General features: G+C 40.7%; 1 protein-coding gene across 1 annotated transcript in view; it reads right to left on the bottom strand.

Annotated features, from left to right (window-relative positions):
- The window catches only part of grm1a (glutamate receptor, metabotropic 1a), a 31,695-nt gene that overhangs the window by 3,509 nt on the left and 3,949 nt on the right, over positions 1–24,237 (bottom strand). The window contains 6 exon segments of the mRNA XM_018672628.2: positions 860–1,793; positions 3,495–3,621; positions 5,638–5,806; positions 6,445–6,691; positions 8,036–8,271; positions 23,000–23,249. Coding sequence (XP_018528144.1) covers positions 860–1,793; positions 3,495–3,621; positions 5,638–5,806; positions 6,445–6,691; positions 8,036–8,271; positions 23,000–23,249 — 1,963 coding nt within the window.

Below are 24,237 nucleotides of genomic sequence, written 5' to 3'. Positions count from 1 at the left end.
GTGCGGAAAATTTGGGATCTCAACTTTAAGACTTTTGGGCAAGTTGAGTGATATTCCTTATGATCAGTTTATGACTATCTGGCTGCTGAGTCTCTAAATTTCTCCCCTGGTTGTACATAATAAGAAAGTATGTCAGCATCTCAGGTGACAGTGCAGCTCTCCAGGAAAAGAGTTGAATGACCTCCCGTGCCAAAACATTTGCCAGCCTTGACACTCTGCAGACAGTACGCTGCTCAATTTAAAAGGTTCAGGGGTTAGAAGATTAGGAAGGCTGCATAGCAGGGGTGAGAGACAAAACGCAGACATATTGGGAATCACTCTCATACTCTGCCCCACTCCTTACTTTAGACACCTGTCCATGTGTCACTGCTGTGGATCTCAAAAAAGTTATATGCAAGTCTTAAATCTAGTTTAAATGTGTGAAATCTATACTTTAATAATCACTGACATGTTAGCATGGCCCATTAGCTTTAAAACAGTAGAACGTCCTGCCTTGAGTTTTCTATTAAATTTAGCTTAATTCACTGATGATATTTCTTTCTCAGGGGGAGGGGGATGTGCCATATAAGCCAGTGTTCACTCCTTCCTGCATCTAAATCAAAGTATCACTTTAGTTTTACATAGACTGGAGTCCTGGAAATTTAAACCGGACCACAAACTTCATGCATAAACACTCAAAATATTCTTGTGACATCATTAGAAAACAGGCACTTGTTATTTGCAAATACGTAATGGATCATCTTAGGAGAGCTCACTGCACTATTTGAGTGTTTAGGCATCTCATAATTTTGTGTCTAACCAGTCACCCAAGGAAACAACATAGAATCTAGCAAGATAAACAACACAAAAGGTCACTCACTTAGCATTGCCAGATCCAGGCTTCTTCCGTCGGAACATATTGAGGAAGCTGTTGCTTCCACATTGAGCAGACTTCCCATCTCCAACGTGCATTCTCACCACATCAGATGTGGTGAAGGCGCTTCGGACGTTCCTCTCTGGTTTGGCAATGATAATGTACATCTTGGGGGTGAACATGCACCCCAGTGCCACTGTTACACTGAGGCTGACTGAGAAGGATGTGGTGATGATCTTATAGTTGGAGCCAAAATAGATGGGCACAAAGGCCAACCAGATGATGCAGGTAGTGTACATTGTAAATGCAATGTATTTAGCCTCATTAAAATTGGCTGGGACGTTCCGTGTCTTGAAGGCATAGTAAGTGCAGCTCATGATTAGCAGGCCGTTGTAGCCAAGTGGCGCCACCATGCCTACGTTGCTGGTATTACAGATGAGGTAGACCTCACGTATGCTCGGGTACGACTTGATGGGCTCGGGAGGCTCCAGAATGATGAGCGTGATCTCCAGGGTTAGCTGCACACTGATCAGCATGAAGGCGATGATCACCTGAGCCCAGGCGCTCATGAAGCGGGGCTTCCTGGTGCAGATCTTCTTCTTGCTGCCGGCCAGAATGCGGGCAATGCGGTTGGTTTTGGTCACCAGGGCGGAGTAGCACATGGCAGATGAGAGGCCCACCAGGAGCCGCTGCAAGTAGCAGGAAGCCACTGTGGGACGGGCAATTAATGTGAATGGACAGATGTAGCCCAGAAAGATGCCTGCCAAGATGATATAACAGAGTTCCCTACTGGAGGACTTAACCACAGGTGTATCACGGTACTGAATGAACACAAAGGTGACAAAGGAGGTGATTAGGATGCCCACGCAGGAGAAAACCACTGCAACTATGGATTCCACATCTGCCCAGTCGAGATACTTCAGAGGCAGGGGCTGACAGCCTGGAGAGAGCAGAAGAGATGTCAGGTAAAAACTTTTGTTGGTGCCGTAGCACATTTTTATGAATGAAGGGTACATTTGAACAGAGAGGAGAACCACTGAGCAGGCGGTAGGGAGGTGGGAAAGCAAGAGCAACACAGATTTGGAGACACAAGGGAAGTCAGGTCTGTAGCAGAGATCATAGTCTTCCAGGATGGCCTAAAATTGCTCAGGAACTAATTTGCATGTGTCATCATACGCATCCCAAAGCTCCAGTTCTGTCAGAATTCTCCCTCATATTCATGTTACGCCAACTGTGTATGTGCAGACACGTGGGTATGTGTGTCAACTCTGTCATGATGCACCAGTTGCATACTTGTCATCCAAACACGCAGAGGAAGTTTGTAGAGCTTAATGGGAGAAAACTGACATCCTTAGACTTCCCCAGCTTAACACTCCATAAATTATATGCTGCTGCTAATAGCATTACAGTCAGTGCCATCACAGGCGAGGATAGGCACGCAGAAACCCACTTCTGGACTGCACACTAACTACCAATATGTCAAATCATGTGAAATCTGAAATTCTAAAATACTTAACGCCTCAGGAAGCTTGAGTATTTCCAACACAAAAATGTGAAAGGTACTAATACGAATAGGGAGGTGTAAACCAATTGTTACACTGAAGTATTATTTTAAAAGCACTTCTGAAAAAGCACACTGAGGCACACTTTAGGGGGAAGTGTCTGAAGCACACTACAGCAAACTGTTGCCTGTTTTCTTTTGACCACCCGCCCAGCTCAGTTTACCAAGGCATCAGCGTCGCCGCGTGGAAACGGACGAGTGTGGCAAAGATGAAACGCGCTTATCTGTACCCGTTCTTAAACAATCCTCAAATCCCTTACTCCTCTGAAAACCTATGCTGTCATATTTAAGCTCTGAGAAGACCTTTGAATAATTCAGAAACAAAGCTCAGTCTCCTGTTGTACGCTCTTGGTGAATTTATATTTGACTTCAAGCAGCAAAATGAAATTATGGAGAAAAAATAAAGGTGTTTAAAAAATCCTGCCCTAAATGAGTGCATGAACATATGGACAGTACAGCCACATTCTATGAATAGGATACCAACTCACTCTATTAGTATTCTCCAGATAGGGACATGTAATGAGAGTGGGGGGAGAATTTCTTCCTCGACAGACTGCTGAAATGTATCCCCAAGCCTCTCATGGCAGTAATAGGATTTTACACCTGGGAACTGAGAGCTCCTCTCAACTCTATAAATCGCTGTCAAAACAACCACTGGGTCACAACAAGGCAAAGAGTGGGGAGGAGGGAAGTGAGCAGTGTCACTTTTGGGAGAGTAGTGTGGAGGTTGAGAAAGCTAAGAGAGCAGGGTCATGAGGACCTGGATGATGAAAAGCATCAGCAAAAGGAGGTGTCAGGGTGTGAAGTATGAAGAGGCTGATGGGGAATGCAACGGGGGGTGGGGGGGTGATTTTTGAGAGCACCAAACACTCAGAGAGAAAGTATTCTCGCTGTTTCCATGAGACTGGTATTATAAGATATAAATGTCCTGACAAGAGAGCGGCCACAGGGTAGGTTAGCTAGCAGCAAATATGACATGAAATGGGTAAAACAGTAAGTGTGGGGCTGGTTAAGGGATAGAAAAAGGATGTATGAACATTGTTCATGAAAGCATAAGTAGGCTGGTTTTCTCTCTCTTACCTGCCAGGTCATCATCGGGCCACCATCCCAGCTCACATGCCTTGCAGGTAAACTCATCCTGGACGTACTCGTTGTCCTTGCATGTGGTGCAGATCCAGCAGCAGCTCACCTCGCCCTTTCTAATCACCTGCACGCAGAGAGGCCAGACATCAGCAACTAGGGGTCACGGACATCTTAGTAACCAGTCACAACGCTGATCAAACCATGACAAGAGGCACATCACACCCAAAGCAACCTAAGTAAGTAATCAGCATCAAGGGGATATTAAAGACGGTGACATGTTGGTGCTGTTTTTTTTTTTCTTTTCTTGAGCCCCAGACATACTGTTTATAAAACAAGGCCAGAGAAACTGTTACCAGCACTGTGATATGTAAAGCAGGGTGATAAGTGGGGCAGGAAACAAAGCAGATAGAGGGGGAAGCGTGAGCAGCCAGGAGAGAGGATGCACCCTCCCTCAGGGCGACTCAGTGTATAGCTAGACTGAAACCAAAATGAAGCAAATCAGGGCATTTCCACAAACTGGGCTCAATACCAGCTTTTATTATTTGCTATCATGAACTGGTCTCAGCCAAGTAGGGTGAATGGCACAGGGATTCATTTGTACACCCTGTGCAAACTTAAACTTTGTATGTGATATAACGTAGAATGATTTGACTTGAAAGGATTTAGCTTTTGTTTTACTCAGAACCTTTTTCAATCATGTGTAATGAGACTGAGCGCACGTGTCTGTGAATTCTTTTCTCCTTCATGGCGCACTTTTGCATAATATCTAATTGATGAAGCAGGGCTCCAAAATGTAGGACATCCCAGAGTAACATCCTGAAAGTTTACTTGCCAGCTGAGGATGTCTTGGACAATTACCAAAGAGAACAAATGCAAAGTGTCAAGATTTATTACAAGAACTGCAAAAAACATCCAAGTGGTGACATAGTTACCAGTAAAGACAGTTATTTAAGAACACAGGGGAAATACCATCTGTCCTAACTGATTGAAATCTCTGTGCTTATTTTTAGCTACTCTAGCAGCACGAATCCACGGCAGTGTTGGTGGGTCAGTTGGTCCACCACTTCAGAGCAAACTGAAATATCTCAACAACTACGGACAGATTGGTATGACAGACTGTATCCTGATGACATTGAGGATTTCCTCTTGACTTTTTCTCTTTAGCACAACTATGAGAATAACAATTTTGGTTTTCAGTGTCTTGACAACTAATGGATTGTCATTAAATCTAGTTCAAATATCCATTTATCCTGGAAGAAGACTTTACTAACTCCCTGCTGTTTGTTGGTTTCAGCAGGTAAATGGACAAGAAAATACATACAGACATGATGGTTCCCAGATAATTGCAGATTCCTTGACTTTTTCCTCTAGCCCCACAAGGAGGGGGCCACCATTTTTTTGTGTGTGTGAAATATTTCAATAACAATTGGATGTATTGTCATGAAATCTGGTACACACATTAATGTCTCCCTCTGGATGAATTGTAATAACTTTGGTTATTCCTTTACATTAAACGTCATGATCAGGTTTTAAGTTTCTGACCAAATTCTACCAAAACTGATGACATTCCCATCAGTCATGGCTGTGCTTCGGGTTTCGTCCAAACTAACTGTAGCATGCTAGCACTTTAAACTAAGAGGACCATGGTAGACATTACCTGCTAATTTAGCATGTGAGCAATCTCCACAAGACTACCGGGTTAAATGAAGCTTAAATAAATGGTAGCATGTTGACATTAGTATTTAGCTCAAGGCACTGCTGTGGTAAGTACAGCCTTACATCAACATTAGCGTAGAGGACATTCTTCAGCAAGGGCAAAAGTATTCCTCTTCAGTTGGAATTCTTGGAATTAACAAAGAGTACCAAGTATTTTGTCAAAAGTTTTGTCTGTGTTCGCTTGGTCGAATTCATCTACTTGTTAGAATAAAACGTAACCAACAGAATCAGCTTTAAATTAGCTCTACTGGTATTTACTTACATAAACACAGGCACAGTGTTGAATAAACGCAGTCGCGCAGCAAATTCTCCACTCTTAATGACTATTGATTTTTCAGACTTGAGGTTTATCCAGACGAAATTAACACTGGCAGAGTCAATTTAATACTGAGGAATTTGCTCTACGGAGGATTTGATTTCCTACCTTTATCTGTCCTTTGGAGCAGGGCTCACTGCAGACTGAGCGCACCATGTCGCTGCTGTTCATCCACAGCTTGCTGTCGTCGATGCTCAAGATGCCCTCATGCCAGGAGCCCACATTTAGATAGTCATAGCGACCATCACCCACACTCTGTAGATTCATGATGTCGTACCTGGACAGACAGAGGGAGAGAGATGGAGGACCATAATGACAGGGAATTAGTGTATTAAGTGAGAAAGGAAAAAAAATAAGATAAGATGTGGGATGAAGTAGAACAAGGTAAGTTAAAGAGCACAGAGGAGTGAGGGAGAGGGTGATGTAAAGGGAGGGGAGAAGGTGAGAGTGACAGGTAATTTAATGATAACGATTCCACAGCTTAGCAAACCTTTTTTCTCATCCAAAGTCACTTAAAAGGCTTACAACCCTGTTAGTGTGATATCAAGAGCCCATGCCACTGTACACTGTGGCCTCATTTTTGTATGGAACAGGGATGCGCTCTACCTGACCTCTAGCTGACAGAGGAATGACACGGCTGTGTTTTCTGACTGTCAAATGCTGTCTGTTGGACTGAAGAGAGATGAAAGTGGCTGCCATGGCGGACAATCCACTGAATCTGTTCCAGTCCAAACTAATTACATCCTTTGGTGCTCAAGATTGGTGCACACGAGTGTGCATGTGCACATGTGCTAATGAGTAGGAGAGTGTGAGAAGAGAGAAATTCATAGATTAAAACCAAGCTGATGATATGAACTCTCTCTTTCCACTGTCCTGCGATTTCCTACATTCTTACCACCCTCCTCATCTTCTTACCTTCCTGGGGTGTCCCCGTTTTCATCAAAATAAATCTCTTCCCCTGAGACTCCTCTGAAGGACGTCTTTAAGAGGTAGTCCAGCAGCTTGCTGCCATCGATGGGGTCCATGGCCTCACAGAGCCCTGTCTGCCCGGGGCACAACTCCTTGTGCATATCATGGAGACCGTGAGCCATGGCATAGATGGCATTGATGACAAAGCCCATCTTACTATCCTGAACATAGTTTTCATGCAGACTTTCATTTCCTGTTAGAGAGGAAGAGAAGACAGCATCAGATCTGTGTTTTGTGTTGCATTCAAAGAGCAATTACACTGTGGGAATAAAGCCGTCAGAAATATTGTGCTGCAAAATCCACAATGTATCATGAAATCTGAACCAGGCATGGAGAGTCTATTGCAAAACAGAGCCAACTTTTGCAGCAAATATATTAGCATACAAGGAAATTACAACAGGATGTCCACAGCTCAACAGGAAACATGTGGAGAACAATCGTTGCCTGGGAAACTCTGGTAGGACTGTGGACGCCAGGTTGTACTTCACCATCAGCCATCTAAAGGCACTGTCCCACAGTCAAACCTTTAAATAAAAGTAGACTTTTTTTGCATCCTTGCATGAAGATATTTCTTCCAATGTTAAAGAATTAATTTACATTTCTCTTTGCCTCTGACAGTGCATTTAAAATATTTTTCATCTATAACATTAACATGCATACACAGTAAAAAACAAAGGTGTTATCTATCTCAACAGAGATTAACAGGTGTTCCAGATGTTTGAGTGAACGGTGTGTGCTTGGTGAGCCATTCCTTTGTGCAGTTTTAGCACAAGTGTAAGGCTGTTTTCTTTTTATTCCTCATACAGTAAAGACAAGCCCAGTGCGCCACATCAGAGTTTGACTGATGCAATCCTCACTCCGACTGAGAGCCAGGAGATTGCCAGGATGAAGACGTCTCCCCATTTGACTAAATCACAGTTTAATACATTACAGAGATGTGTTGTGTTTAGCAAAGCATCAGTCAAACCCTTCCTGTTATGGAGAAGTCAAATGCTTACAGAGTGCAGGTGCAGTTCTGTTAAAAGTCATCAACAGAGTAGTGGCTGGAAAAATGCACTTACCACCTTGAAGGTCTTTGGAATAAAGGAAGTATGTGCAAGTGTGATACAAAGAAAGTAGAAAAGCAACTATGTCAATACTGCTCTGAGATAGCAACACTCACCACAAACCACTGATTGAATTTATTTATCATTTGATTAAAAGCATGCTGAGTAATTCATTTTAATGTCATTTTGATTGCAGTGTTCACTTGATTCTGTTTAAATTTTTTTAAATTGAATTTGTTGTGAGTAATTTTGATTTGTGATTTAAATGCAAGTCAAGAACTCAATTTACCGTGATCACCTTTTTGAGAGCAAAGGGGGAAAATATTCGGAGAAGAGAACAGAGAAAAAAAATACACAGCTTTTGTTATTATTCAGTTTTGTACTATGGTCAAATTTAACCCTCTACTCTCACTGACAGCCTACTCATTGTTTTAAAAAAATACCTTTTATTTGCAAATAACAAAAATATGAATTCAACTGTTGTCACCCACCGGAGCAGACCTTCTTGTAGTTCTTGTTTTCCTGCGGATGCCCCGGCAGGCGGCACTGGAAACGGTACTGCCAGAACTCGGGAAACCAGGGGTTCCTGGTGTTGGTGTCCAGGCGCAGCTTCAGGTAGTAGTCATCAAAGGACTTGACCACCTCTGACTGCAGCTTCATAGTGATTCCTCCCTCTGCTTCGTGCTCGTAACCCTCCACAACCTCGTAACGGTCCGCCCATCCATCGCTGTAGGAGAGAGGAGAAAGAGGCTGTAATGTAACGATCGCAGGGGGAACAGTAAAAGATTATAAAAAAGATTTGAGTGAGGCTTAAACATTGGCATAATTTAGAGTGGGAGCAGCTGCTACACAGCGATGTTACTCTGTACTTGTCACTGTCATGAATCTTTTATATTAGATTGTTGTATACTATAATTTACCTTTAATTACTGTTTCAGATTGACAAGCCTATAAAACTATTCTCCTGAGAAACAGTCATTTCATTTCAGTGTACACAGTGTTCACAGTGTAAACAAAAGCAGGTTCCTCTGATGCAGCTTTATTTAATACATGTACAACCAAGTCTTTAACACCAAATTGTCAAAATGAACAACCAAATGTACAACCTTACTTTTAGCAGAGGAGCTACTGTCACTGGTGACCAAAAGCATGGTTGTAAGCTCAGCCTTGTAAAAAGTTTATTAAGAGACAAAAAGAACCCACAGAAATGATCATGATCTGATAACTCAGTTGCAAATAGTCACCTGCTGAGCTATTGTGAACAACAAACAACAAAAAGTGAACAAACTACACTCTCAGTGACGACGAACATTTGAAATGAACTTAATGCTAAAAAATTGTGTTTTGTGCTGTCCACTTTTAAAGTGGTAGTTGCATTATAGAGGATGAAAACAGAACTATGCAAAAGGCATTTAGAAATACACAGCCTCTAACATAAACAGTAGTAGCATGGAGTAAAAGGCAAAACTCAATTAGAGCAGCTGTGGGCTGAATCTCATGGTTTGTGCTCAGATAGAAACTAATGGACAAGTTCCCATCAAACAGCAGCAAAACATGACAACAGAACAACATCAGAGCACAAGCCCAAACACTAGGTCATGTGTTCGTTCTCATTTAAATAATGAGATTCCACTACAAGTAGGTAGACTACAGCCCCCAATCGCTGTACAATGTTAAATTAGCATGGCAGCGCTGGTTGGAGGCTTATCTCAAGTCCACTGCAGCGGTCCTCAATTTGAGAGGATAGAAATCTCAACAATAGTGCCTCAACTGTAATCGTAGGCTTTACACAATCCCTTCAGCTTGCTTGTTTGTTTGCTTGTGTAACCTTCTGTGTGAGAATTTCTACCCTACCAAGCTAATTTGGTCACACAGCTGCCCAGTGGGCTCTGAGAGAAATGGAAAACACCAGTGAAGGGGACACTGAAAAACAAATTAACAGATAAACAACACTGCTCTGAGCTCTGCTTTTTCTCTAAGTCTGAGCCAGCGAGGGTTTCCAGCTGTATTTTACTCTCGGTGCCTCTTTGACTTTAATGTGGGCTGCGGGCTACTGCCTCGAAATACCTGTGCTATTGACAGCTACACACCAATTAGGTATAACTCACCATGGAACCAATTACCTCATACACATGGGATGTTCTGGGTGATGGATAAAGACACGTGTGCAGTAGCGTACGTGTGCGCACAGGTCAAAGTCTCTGACCTTTATGTCCACAATTACCGTCAGTCAAGAAAAAGGAGACATTCAACCAAATTTGTAAGAATGTGGACAGTATAAAACCAGTGTGATTGAGGTAGTATAACCCTATAGATTCCATATATATTGGACAGCAGGAGACAGTGTGGAAATTTCAAAGAAAATAGATGCCATGTCATTTAGAAGTAGTTAAAGTGTCTCCATCTGACCCTGACATTTGTCTTTCTGACATCATCTCTCTACCAGTAATCACATGTCAAAAGATAAATGAAGTGCCAACTGTGGCTAAAAAATATACAGTAATCAGCTCACTGACCACTATCAAAGACCATAATACAGTTTTGGATGTGGGAATTTAATGGATACAGTCAACAAATCCCATTAAAATACCACAACCAACAAATCTGTGGCGCTCAGCCCTAAACCAATCGTTCCTCAATCTTTAAAAGGTGGACAGTGGTGGAGGATGCTCATGCATGGGAAACATTAAGTACATTAATAATGACATATTCATGTGCAGCTTGGTAAGGCTTATATTTAGGTATTGTAATACAGTCAATGCCTTAAGTTGACAAAAGTGTTTTTAGTCTTACTGATGTTGAAAAAAATGTGATGAAAAATGTTGTTTAAATGACTGATAATGAATGTATACATGTTTACTCCTATATTTTATTCATATTTCATCCCAACTTTATTTAATTCTTTATCTGATATTCTATATTTAATATGATTTAAGCTTTTATTGCTTATTGGATGTGTTTTTCTCATCCAACACATTTCATTGTGTTGTTGACCCTGTGTTAAACTACATGACTAATAAAACTGAACTGAACTGCATCACAACATAACATACCGTATGTCTTATACCGTAGGGACGTCTGCCTGTAATGTTTGTAGATACTTGCCGTATTTTACTGCATATTTATAACGAACAATTCAGCTGAGTCATCCTTTTCACTCTCCTAATTGAGTTTAGAGTCAGAAACATGTGAATTTCATTGGCCCTAGTCACATTTTGTTCATTCACTCCCGTTGAATACAGTCTCTGTCCCCTTCTTTCTCTTTCAGTGTATACAGTACAGATAGAGACACACACACCAGCTTAGAAATTTATTTGAGTGTGTGTTCCAAGTGTTTATCATAAAGGCACCTTACCTGACAGGATAACTGCATTTAATGTGGTCTTTCCACAGTGTTTAACATATTTGTTCTAACAGATTGGTGGAAAACAGATTGGTTTTTAGATAAAGAGGGAGAAGGAGAGAGAGAGGGGTGGGGAGAAGTGCTGTTGAACACTCTACATGAATAATGCAAGAGGCATTGAAGACATGCTAGACTGTTTCTCACAGTGGAGTTTGTGATGAAGTAAAATGACATTCTCTCTTCTCGCTCTCCTCTCTCAGGATTGCGCTGTCTGGCAGAACTCCAAACAGCTCATCAAAACTCTCTGGCCACCAGAGAGACGCCTAATGGGACAAAATCTGATTTAATGTCACCTCAATGTTCCGCAGCTTCACACTGCATACTGGAAGGCCCATTATTACATAACCTGAGTCAGATATACTGGAGGAACACCTGTTTAAGCCGATTAAGGAGTCAACGCCGTTCAAGTATGTTATTAGTTTTGCGGTTGTTGCACTGGAGACGGACAAGGTAGTAGATGTGAATATAAAGGAGCGAGTACCTGAGATGATTACATCTGAAAAATTATTGATTACGTTAGTTTTAACTTTTAACTTATAAAGGGTGAGATTTGTGACAGAAGGAAAAACGACAAATTCCAGTTAGTCTTGACAACAATACCAAAATATTGAAAGTATCACAAGTACTTATCATGAATCCACCAATCATCATACTTATAGTGCACAAACACAAAATAGGTCAATTTGTCATTGCCTTTCTAACATATAAGCATTTTGTGCTACTATTAGTACAACACAGTTTGTCATTGCCTCCCCAAAGCTATTCTTATGGGCCTTTTCTGGCTCTGCCTTGTATTTGGTTAAGGTAAGGCAACACATGGGAGAGACTGTGGTCATAGTTTAAAGAAACTCAATTTGAATGTCGGTGTCCTGTGTTCAAGTCACTTCAGACAGAACAGTGAGTACTTAAGCGATGAGTCTGCATATTTATCTAAGTCTTTATAAGCCAGAATTTGAAACTGTTCAATAAATATTTAGAATTAGAAGAATTCAAGGTAAGGAATGCTTTCTTACCTCAATTTGTTCTTAAAAAGTAAATAGTAAAACGCTTATGAGAATAATTTGAGATGAGTGACTTCCAGTGATGGACTGTTCTATAACTTGGGATCCACAGGCTCATTTCACCAAAATCTGCAGCATGCAAGCTGCAATTTGCAAAGCATTTCCTCCTCAAAACAAACAGCACATTTACAGTCTATGCATGAGCTTATAAGAGCCCTTTAGGACTCGCAAACATGTTTGCAATTTGCATGTAATCAGTTTTCACAAATTACTGTCATGAAACAAACCAAATGACAGAAACAGCTTGGTCACCATGAGTCTTGAGCTTAGAACACAAGCAGGTGCCCTTGTTCTGATCACCTGAGTAGACTAGTGGACCAATATGGAATCAACAACTCACTGATGTATGGTGGAAACAAACTGTGTAAGTATTTTGAATTCAATTTTAAATTTGACAGTAGGCCAGTATAGAAAAGTCAGCACTGGGGTAATATGGAACGCATGCTGCAGAGTTGTGAGTGCAGATTATGCTCATCCACAGATGGAGTCACAATTAGATTTAGGACACATTTGGAACTAAACAAGAAAAACCCAGAAGACTGGGGCTAATCTTGACAGTATGAACTAAATTTAATTTCTCTTTTACCCTCAACTTTCCAAATACATTTTATGAACCATTTAAGTCAGTGCTTATCTCTGCAAGTAAAGTCAGCAGCCTGCTATTCCTTTGAAGTCATACATTTAATAATAGGAAGTGTGTATTTTGATGATTAACTGAGACATGATAATGTGTGGCATTGTTTAGAGGAGTGCAGCATGCCATCAGCTGGATAATTTATAGAGCAGTATACAACAGTGAGTAGACTGAGAGCTCCCCCGACTTTCCCGGATGATCTAGTTCCAGTTTGATAGCACATTTGTATATTTATGAAGCCATGAATTAATTGGCAGGGCAGAAATTTAATCACATGCGCTGTTTCCCCTGGAGGATGAATGGGAAGAGTTACTTTAAAAAGAGGAAGGGGAGGATAGGGGAGTCAAGAGTTTCCTAATTGCTCTATGCGAGTGTTAAAATAAAAGTTCAGGTAGTTAATGGAAAAACTTTTAATCCGTCTGCCATTCGCAAACCACTGGAATATCAACTGGTCTAATTAGAGGAATTGCAGTATCTTTAAGAGTAAAATCATGCATCAAGTCTTTGATCTTAATATAAAACACACACACACTTACTTTACCTCTATTGAAACATCTTTTCTCTTTCTCCTTTTGTTCATGGTTCATCAATCTCTTTTTTTGGTAGAAGAAGTTCTCAGAGTATGATAATATTCTGTACATTAGTATTAGTAGGAAAATGGCACAGCACTCATGATACAGAATAACCTCCTCCAGAGTTATATTATGTTGTAACAGGTTTAGGTGGAGCATTTTCGTCCAACTTTATGTCCTATTGGGTAGTTTAATGTCTTCCTACATTTCAACACTACCTCCACATGTTCATTTGGACAGTAATGAACAGGATGTTTTTCATACTGTCAATTAGACAGAGGATATTGTTAGAACAATCTTTCGATCAAATGCATAGTGATCTATGGGATTTGAGACCACTGCTTGCATACACATTGCAAATGGTGTCAGCACCGTTATTTCTATTTCTAAATCTACTGAACTACTCCACATTCATTCTTCATATGCACCCAGCAACTGCGGAAGAACTGCAGTTCTCTCTCCCCTCTCTGCCTTTATCTCTCTCCATAGTTTCCCATTATCCTCCATTTCTCTCATTGCTTATATACTGTGGAGTGGTGGTGGCTTGTTAGCTTCATGGCGGCAGTAGCAGGACTCTCTTGAGGTGACACAGAGGGCCCTGGGTGAGCCGGGGAGCCTTTAAAAGCCCATCCAGGCTGCTTTTACTTATTCATCATGCCCCAGTTTGAGTTGGGAGATCAGTCTCCTCGACACTGACAGGGAACACTGCTGGGAGAAAATCCTTTTTGCTTTTTACTACCAAGGGATGTCAATTCACTACTAAACCCCATGACAAAGTCTGTGCATCGAATATCAGCAGTGGCAGGAACTGATGGATGACAAGATCTTATAATCAGTAGGTCAACTGAATGTAAGACCATTATGTGAGGTTGAAGAGAGCACTGCTGCTGAAGGAGTCCTACATTTTTTAAAAAAATGGTTACATATTCCTCTCTCGCATTTTGGTTGCTCATTATTACAACTACAAGATCCATTTTTCAGTTTCACTTAGATGCAGGTATATGTTCCCACTGATGTTAAACTTCTGTTGAAGACCTACGCTTATCAATTATTTCCATTAATGACAAGTACGTCTGCATTAATCAATTATAATTTAGTCTATAAAATAAAAAGGAGTGTACCCTGCGCACTCAATTTTGCAAGCTCCCAAAAATGTAATGATGCAATATTTTGTCCTACAAGGTCTTTGTCAAGGTAAACATCCTTCCAAATTTGTTGGGAGCTTTGAAAATTCAGTGTGAGCGTTGCCTCTCCTTTTTCTCTGTGTGCTACTGTTCCCAACAGGGGTTGGCTGCGCACACTATCCTCCTTCTTTGGATTAAATTGTGTAAAATGTTACATCACAGATACTCAGACCTCAAGATGGTGTCTTCAAATTGCTTGTTTTGTCCAACCAACTGTCCAAAACCAACAGTTGTTTAATTTGCAGTGATTTAAATAACCTCATATTTTAGAAGCTAAAAACAGAGAATGTTGGGATTTTTGCATTTAAAATGACTAAAACAACCAATCTTTCAACCAATCATTTTAGCACTACAGTACTCTGTTGTGGCAGATCCTGATGGATTTGAGGTGCGCCTCCATTCACTATTCTCTTTGTGTATACATTTTATATCCATGCACTTTGGTCCAATGCTAGCTGTCTGTACAAGAAAGCACTTCAGCGTCTGTGGATCACGATGTGACAACTATGTCCAGATGCAAAGCCAGTGTGCTATTTTTGATCACTCCAATGTCATTCACCCATCCCCTCGCGCAAGGGAACACAAGGCATCAATTGGAAACAGAGAGATGTCCTTGACAATGTGTGGCTGCTTTCAATTAACATCAGAGGCGTGTTATAAATATTCAGATGCAGCTCATTGTGCTCCCTTGCTTGGTGGAACACAAACAGATGCAATCACGAATCCTGACTCAACTTGAATATACTTTCCAGAGCTACATGTGTGTACGAGCAACGGAGGCAGGGCTCTATTACTGAATGAACGTCGACAGTGTGTGCTTATCTTATAATTACGATCTTTGTTACTGTTGTTACTGGGAGGAATTTTTCAGATGTCAGCCATATTTTCTGAGAAGGGACTATTGTGTTTGGAACCCTGCTGACAGACTGAATGACAGATCTGCAGCGAGACGATCACACCGACTCTGTCATGAGCCCAAACAAAATCTCCATGGTGACTGTAGCACAAGCAGCATACAAGCCTTTTATTCTAGTAAATCCTGTCCTGCTGACAAAAATTATCCCGAGCTGCCCTAGTAAACTCTCACTAAACTTCCATGTAGATTGTTTTAATGCAGAGGGTCATGGTGACAGAGTAACGCCGCACAGAGAGAATAACGTGAAGATGGAGACTCTGCGCTTTACATCACTTCTCCTCAGCTTTCTCGTCTCGGTCCCCGCCCACCTCTCCACCGCCCTCCATGCTTTCTCTCTCTCTCTTGCTCTCAGAGTCCTTACATTCATAACTAATGTATCAGTCGCTATTGTGCTCCAACTGGGAGCCTAACGACAGAAAGATGTTTCTGGAAAGTGAGCGCTCGGCACATCGTCAGTCTTGAGTATCATGCCGCACACATCTCAAGATAATACTGGAAAGAGGAGAATTATAGATGATCTGGAAAAACTTTCCTCTGATTTAAGTCTAAAAACAGTACTGCAGTATGTACAGTAGAAAGGCTTTGACCTCCCCTTCTTGACAACAAGTTGAAACTGGTTTATTTTTTCTTTAAAACACAGATACCCATCAAGTGACTAAACAGTACTTCTGCAGTCTTAGATTGCCTTGGTCTTGTTATTCAAATGTTTTTCATAAATCTGAATATATTTCTTAAACATCTGACTCATGGAGGATGGATCACACCAAGCCTAGAAACAAAAAAACAGCCTTAACCTCTTGTGTATCTTTAATTCTGGATGAAAAAGAGATACCCATTTATTTTGGTGTTGTTGCCAGAGCTGTTGCCAGAGATAAGGTCTCTTTATGCTCATTCCCCGCTATTTGCCAAATTACTCGCAAGAAGAAGTCAATAGGCATTCCACATCCTCCGCGCTCTCCTTCCTGAGATGGGGAGGAGATGAAAGCCTTGCAGATGACAGGAAAAAGGCAGCTAAATGTGTCGCGCCACAACTCCTCTCCCTTTCTCGCACTCTCTCTCTCTCTCTCTGGCACCCTAAACGTTTCATTTATTCAAGCTCAGAGCAAAACCTGAGTCCCCTTGTTACAGAAAATTGAATAGGACAGCCAAATGCAGAAATGCATGTGGCACACACAATATGGGTTCACAGCTTTCTTTGCACCCCAGCGCAGTCTCCAAAGACACAGTCATAACCTGCTAATGACTGGTACCAAGGCATTACAAGAGGTGGAACAGCCACATTCCCGGCCTCAATGTCCATTTTGTCAGGAACAAAATGAAATAAAAACAAAAAAACAAGACTCGAGCATTCAAAATGGGACCCAGACCAAAACTGTGAGTGTAAGACAGGGACAGAAATGAGCGTTACATGTGGAAAAGCAGCTTATGCAAATGATGTTTAGTAATAACAGCATTCAAGCAGCATTAGAGGGAGAGAGAAAACGAATGCTGCTAATTGCAAGAGAGCAAGCAGGCGGGCAAATGGGTAGGTGGGTTCACTCTATGCTGCCATTCAGAAACTAGGCTCGGTGGAACAGGAGGAACAAGCAGTGGAAGCAATGAGAACAAAAGGCACCATACAGACGATGCTATATCTAATTTTCAAATCTGTAAAAACTACAGCTTACCAGAGGGACTTGTATTCCAAGGCAATTTCTTTATATAACTGAGTGGGTGGAAATTTAAGAGCGATTCAAGAGAGTTTAATGTCGTTTGCCTCAGGGAAACCTTAGTTAAAAACACACACACTGACAGATATTTTAATGGATATAATGCATTCCTGTCAGTGTGCAGGCATATTCTGTCATAGTCACAACTGTTGAGTTTTTGAGTTGGCACAACCTTGGAACGAGAAAGAATCTGACATATTTTCTGTTGTATTTGTGCAGAAAACTGTGCATTGCTTCATTCTTTCTCACTGTGATTACTGTGGATAACATCAGATAACGGTTGCTAAGTACATTTTAGTCCTTTCAAATGTCTCCGTTATGTAATGTGTAATACAGTTAGTTGTAAAGCACAAATATATTGTCTTAAAGCCAGTTTTTTTAAAAGTATAATTACTCTCAAGGATCAGATATTGTTGTCAGGATTGCTTTTGTCTTACAAAATTCACAATTAGAAGATCTTGACAAACACAGTCTATAAATGTAGTCATTGTTTCAGCAAAAAATCCAAAACAGGACCATGGTGGTGATGGATCTGTAATAACATGGGCTGCCAGCTCCTGGGAGTCACTGTGTATATTGCTCTCCGTGGTCAAATAACAGGCAACGAATCCACAGCAAGTACACTATGTAGCACACACTGTTCCCTCATGATGTCCATATGTTCCAAGATTGTAATACTTCCTCACCACACATACTGATAACTGAATTCAATGATGGTTTTATCAATGCTAAGATGAAGTCAGATAACATTCCTGGTCTCCCCAGCGAATAATGGGAAATATCTTTCAACTTCCCTCAACCAGTCATGTGGCTGCACTCCAAAAGAGAATAAGGCTGCCCTGAAGGTAAAGTGGAACAATGATTTTATTCTATTCTCATACATATTTTCAGCTTATGATGTGTATTACATTCATCTGTAGCTATTGCTTGCTCTCTGATGGCCATTAAAGTGATTCCACTCTGCGGTCAGACTGTTTTTGGATTCATGTCCTTAACTCTCTGGATTCAGTAGAAAAAGTAGTGACTTCAAAGAGGCTTTGAGAAAAAAAAAAAAGTTGTGCTAATTCATTTTGGCAAGGTCTATTTGTCATGGAACTGCCAGATGCCAAATTTAGTCTTTGATAGTTTATGAAAGGTACAGAAAAAAAATACAGTTTCAAAACTGTGACTGATGTTCTTTTGCAAGGCTTGCACAAGAGAAGAAGGTTACATTTCTCAATTCAAGATAAAGTGAAGTTGAGTGAAATTTAAGAGGAAGGAAAACACTTGATTGGGCCATGCTGACTCCCCTCAAGACTCAATTACAAGCTCAATAATACCAGATTTCCAGGAACTAAGAAAAAAACCCATTTAAGCTTCTTGACAATAATTAATAAGATTGGGTTTGTACAACAAGTTCTCCAAACTAAATGACACAATGTCAGAGTGCCCTCCAAACCACAAAAAATATGCATATGATATGATGTTTTTAACCTCTGCAAAAACTTTTAAACATGCGTTAACAGGTTTTTGACAGCTATCATCTTATCATTAAGTTATTATGGCAAATGTATATGCAAACAGGAAACATGGAATAACTTTAACATTCATTTAGTCATTTTTCTAACCACCAGACAGATGTCCAAGTCTACAAGTGATAATTCTCGGTGGGTTTGAAGCTGCACATTACACATCATTCTATCCAACATATATATAGAAATACTGATTGGTTCAGCAACAAATTTATTGGCCCATTTATCAATCCCAGCATCTGCCTTGATCAGCAGGACTCCACTCCAAAAAATCTAGATCTACCCCTATCCATCTCCCGCCAATTTATTACAGAATTGACTGACTCTCCTAAACTGCTCATCAACCAGCTCCCAGTCACACAGTAATTTTTGTGTTTCTCCTGTGCTTCCTACTTCATTCTGCCTAAATAGAATTTGTTTCTCATCTAATAGGATCACTTTAAAATGTACTTGAACACAACACGAAGATGGACATCGCTGTCTTCTTGATTGGAATGAGGATAATCTATGTCGGCTCCGTGCATCAGGATCTATGTAGCAGAGTATATGCATGGAATAAATGTTGCCTCTTTAAATGTGCCTATGTGCCTATGTGCGTGTGTGTGTGCGTGTGTGTGTGTGTGTGTGTGCAGTCGTAGAGTAATGGAGGCAGCTTATTGGCAAAATCATGACTGACATCAGAGAGAGAGAAAAGACAAGAGCTCCTCTGACTGACAATAGCAGAGCAGAGTGGAGGTAAAGTGTTGAAGTGATGCAGAGTAGAGTCTGCAGGTCAGGGATAAAGTGGGTCGAGCACGCTGCCACACCTGGCCCTTGTCTGAAGAGCAGGTTAGCAGAACAGCAAAAACAAAAGCTCTCAGATTCAAAACTCTCTGCATGTCTACTTGCAGTTTATGTAGCCACTGCTGTATAGTGTGATTTTCTATGATGATGAGATGAGGTGGAAAAACCACAACACAGCGTGCCTTTGGATTTTCTGGTACACTATTAACTAAGTAGGTACACTATTTTACTAAGCAGTAAAATGGGGAGATAATAAGAAGCAGTGTATAAGGAAATGTACAGTACATGGCAATAACTGCCTCACCATCTCACTAATTTTTATGGAACATGCTGCACACAACTTGTAATCCCTCCAAATTACACTTACTATCCTGAAGTGGTGCTATAATTTAGACACCAATATTCTTGTAATAAGCAAATATGCCGCACTTAATACTGCAAACATTCCTGGTTGGCTGTGGTGAGAGGGAAAGCATTTTGGTGTGGTGCTTTGACATTTAAATTGTTTGTTTGTTTGTTTGTTTTTTGATGAGGGAAGCTTTGAAAGCTGCACAGCACATTAGCACATTATGAGGGAACTTGTTTGCACTATTGCTTGTCGTCTCGTGATTTTAGCCATGCTGATTCTAAAGCTGCATGTGATGATGTTTTCAGGGTAAAATGTCAGATCTTAATTTTTACCAGTGTTGTAGCTGACTCATACAGTATCTCATTAAACATTTAGCTTAGCTTTAGCTCCCTGCTAATTGCTGCATTGCCTGTTTTAATATAATCAGCTTGTTGTTGACATCTACCCTTAGCAAAGTAAAAGATAATAAAATTGGAATAATATAAGAGAGGCTGGGTGCTTTAGATGTTTGGCCTGTCTGCACTGTTCCTGCTGTGTCGCCTTGTTTCATTCACTCTTTGTTTGCCTGTGTATTTTACATCCCTCCAACTCTCTGTAGCTCTTTGTGCGCGCACGCACACACACACACACACACACACACACACACACACACTTCATGAAAGAGGTTTCTTTGGAGGTGAAAGCATAAATTAAGAAAACAAGCGTCCCTTTGATGAGCTAATACCTGTCTGCCAGCATCATTCAGTTGTTCAGTACATGCCAGGAAACACACACTTGGCTTGGCATCTGTGTTGGCCCAGACTTCCTCTGTCATTTTTACACACTCTGTCTCTCTATCTCCTTCCCTCTCTCTCTCTGTGACCCAGAAGCATTTCTTCCGCCCATGGAGACTTCCACAAAAGCTAAAAAAAGACCCACTTTCCCATCCCATCCTATGGAGGAAAGAGAAAAGGGGAGATATGGGCAGCACTGTAACCCTAGAGCGTCATTATAATGGATAATTTAAAAGGCATGTCCTGCATCTGAATTTTGAATATAACACATACAACATAAACAGAGGCTGGTAAGAGCAGCACTTGTCTTTTCTTCATTCCCACCACTATTATAAGAAATAGGAAAGACTTCTTCAAGGATAATAGCAATGACAAGAAACAAATCCCTTAGTGCCAGCCAGCAGAGTGTTTATCAGACCAGAGCATCGTGTATATCTCATTGTCAGATTTTATCTGATGCAACAAGATATCCTGATCCACATCAAGTAGATAGTTTTTCAATAAGATAGCTTGTATTGATGTATATTTCTCGTCAACAAATCCCAAGAAAATACTAAAACTAATATTGTTTTAGTCTCTAACTCTTAATACTTTGTAACTTCCCTACTCTGTCTATGGCTCTCAGGTGAAATCAAGTGGTACCAATAGAAATTTATAAAAACTGGTCACTAACATATTGTTTCATTTTTTAAAAATTGTATAAACGTATTTTCTTGAACCTGCTGGGCACTGTAATTTTTAGCAAATGTTACTTAAACAGAAGTAAATTGTGCATTTGTTGGGAACTATTTTCACCTGCAGTTTAATATGCATTTTGCATAGTAAATATTTACAGAAGGAAGATGGTGCATGTGGGAACAAGTCAAAATAAACAGTGTCCATGTTTCTGATGATTAAGTAACATATCACCCAGGGCAATGGTGTAGGTCAGTGATTTGTTTTAGTAGCTTTCGGGTAACAGTGGAAGTCTATGGCTTGGAGTAATGGGCTACATGAGGCATTTACTACACATACATATAGGATGAATTCATAAGTGGTTTTGGTCTTTTCATGGGATACATTGACGTTAAGAAATATAGTGACAAACTGTTGATGACATTCCATTGAGATATACAAAATACTTTTAATTTGACTAAAGACGAATGCAAGAAAGAGACAAAGAGCAAAGAGTTCTTTCTAAACACACCTATTTATACCAATTACCTATATACCTATTTATACAATACTGGAAAAAATCCATAGACAACAATCTTTTTTACTAACATCAGGGCACACAATCCAAGACAACCACTGTATGTTTGGGAATCTGTTGTTGACATTTGTGATACAGTTTTAAACCTGAAATATCTGGCTCAACTCACCTTTTTTTAGAAGGTAAAACAACCTGTTTACTGCACAGAGCATCCTCTATGCATTGTACTAATGTATCTAGATGTACTAACTGTGTTTGAATGTATGACATTATATTCATACATCTTTTTTTTTTCTTTAGAAAGGTACAGATCCTAATCTTTTAACATTCAGAGGGGTATGGGCCAAATCCAAATATCTTGATAAGTCAGACTTTCAGAATCAGACTTTATTGCCAAGTAAGTTTGCACATACAAGGAATTTGTCTTGGTATATCGGTGCTAAAGAACAGTGATAAAGTGAGAACATACATCAGCAAAGGAAGCTACTGGGTTCTTCCTGTTGGAGGATGATGGGTCAGAATTTGAGCTGCACTGATGCAGCGTTCAGCAAATCTCCAACGAATACTGCTTAGCTAGGCGACAAGCTTCAGTCATCCTTAGCTGTCTTATTAATGTCCTCCTCATGTAGCATACGGCTGACAACTGCCACACACCAGACCAGTGCCAAAGACCTCCTCCCTCCTGAAATGATGGGGGGTAGATATTGCATGAATGAACTGAAAAGTAGCATCGTGGTTGCTGGGGCTTTTACTGACAAACTGTGAAAGTTCCTCCGGGGCTATTTCATGGTGTAATGTGCCGCTACATATGTGTGTGAGACGAGTCTACTTGCCCTTTTCTAATGACTAAGATTACAGTCACTGTCATTCAACATTGACTAACAGACAGAGAAAGAGGAGAAATATGGAGAGGAAAAGATGGGGTGAATATCCACAGGGGTGGAGTAATCACAAAGGCAGAGCTCACTGATTCAGTGTGATCTTCGTGTGTATAAATAAATATATGTGTGTGTGTGCTTCTTTTTGATTGCTCCATAAGTAATGACCATCATTGTCTTGGAAAACCAAATAAGGGAGCACAAATGGGGCAAGAATGGAGTAGAGGTATTGTTTCCCTCTCTAGTTTTGTGTCTCTGACAGAAATACCAATTATTCATTGCTGGAGAACATTTCTATTCAGTGCTATTGGTATGTGGTCTAATTCTTCTTGGTTGCCTTGGTGACATGCACATCAGGAAGACAACACGGCATCTCTCAGCCTTCCAGCCTGTTAACCAATTTCTTGCCATCCACAAAGATGCTCTCAACTGTGAATTAAAAGGTTAAAAAGAAGAAAAAAAAAACACACACACACATACACATCCATACCTGCCAATGAGGAGGAATTCCCCAAACACCCCCAGTCGCCTCATGGCCATCAGGAGACCTCGGACAGTCATGCCCTCGCAGAAACACACCACTACACGAGCTTTGGGTAGACGTTCCCGTAGTTTCCTCAAAAGGCGATCAAAGTGCTTCTCCCCTGCGTTACTGTAGATCTTGTCCGAGTGGGCGATGCATAAACCTTCCTGAGAAGCCAGCTCCTTGAAGGCCTCCATGCCACTCTCTCCATAGTTTCCTGTAGGTAATCAAGAGAACAGACTGTTGTTAAATCATGAGTATTCATGCTGAAAACATCCTGTCTTTACTGGAATTAAACAATAAAACATTTTCCTCGTGTAATGTATTTTCACCGTCTGGTAATCCCATTTCTTAAATGAGCCTTTGTGGATATGGATTGCTGTGATATTTTCACTGATTGTGAGATCAAAACATGGGGCATCGTTTTGTGACTGTAAGTGACACAATCAATGTTTTAGAAATAACAAGCATTACATGCCTTGTTACACACAAAAACACACTGACATTAAACAGCATGAGTAATTGCTCTCAAACATACATTTCTAATTATTTCACTGATGGACAATCAATGTTATTCTTAAAGCGCATCCCCCCAGCAGTGAGTCAAGCCCTGATTGAGCTGAAGCTCTGATCCTCTGATAATGAGTGTCAGAGAGTTTACTGGCCACTGATTGCAATCGAAGCAAAAAGGGGTAGATAGATAGATAGATAGAGGATAGCTATCCTTGTTTAACTGCACACCATCCCAATCAAGAGAACCGCAAAGCTGTTTGAGTCTAAATCTTCTATTTCCATGTGGACTGCAGTGCTTGACTAATGTGTCACGGTCTGGATTGTTGATAAAGCCCACGGCTCTTTAGCATGAGAGCTGGATTACACAGACAATCCAATCACTGGTGCAAGCTTGAACATGTGTTTGTGTGAGTGAGTGAGTGTGTGTTTGAATGTGCATGTCGACTGGGGAAAATCACCTATCCATAAAAATCTGAAAACATTTGCTGCCTTGATGAAAGGCCGAGTTCGTAAAGGCCTCCACGCTGCTTGGTCCCTTATATGGGTGATGGAGAACAAATATTGTTTCTGTGCATGCCGTGGCTTTAAAGAGCAAGGGAGATGGCAGCTGAAATAGGCACACAGTAATGCATTTACTCAGGCACACAATAGGCCCGTGTGTTGGTTTTCCAATAGTTCTTTGATGATATTTT

This window comes from Lates calcarifer, linkage group LG7_1 (genome assembly GCF_001640805.2).
Source record: "Lates calcarifer isolate ASB-BC8 linkage group LG7_1, TLL_Latcal_v3, whole genome shotgun sequence".
In the NCBI taxonomy this organism is placed as follows: domain Eukaryota; kingdom Metazoa; phylum Chordata; class Actinopteri; family Centropomidae; genus Lates; species Lates calcarifer.
The sequence above is the reverse complement of the archived record's forward strand: the minus strand, read 5'-3'. Positions and strand labels throughout refer to the sequence as shown.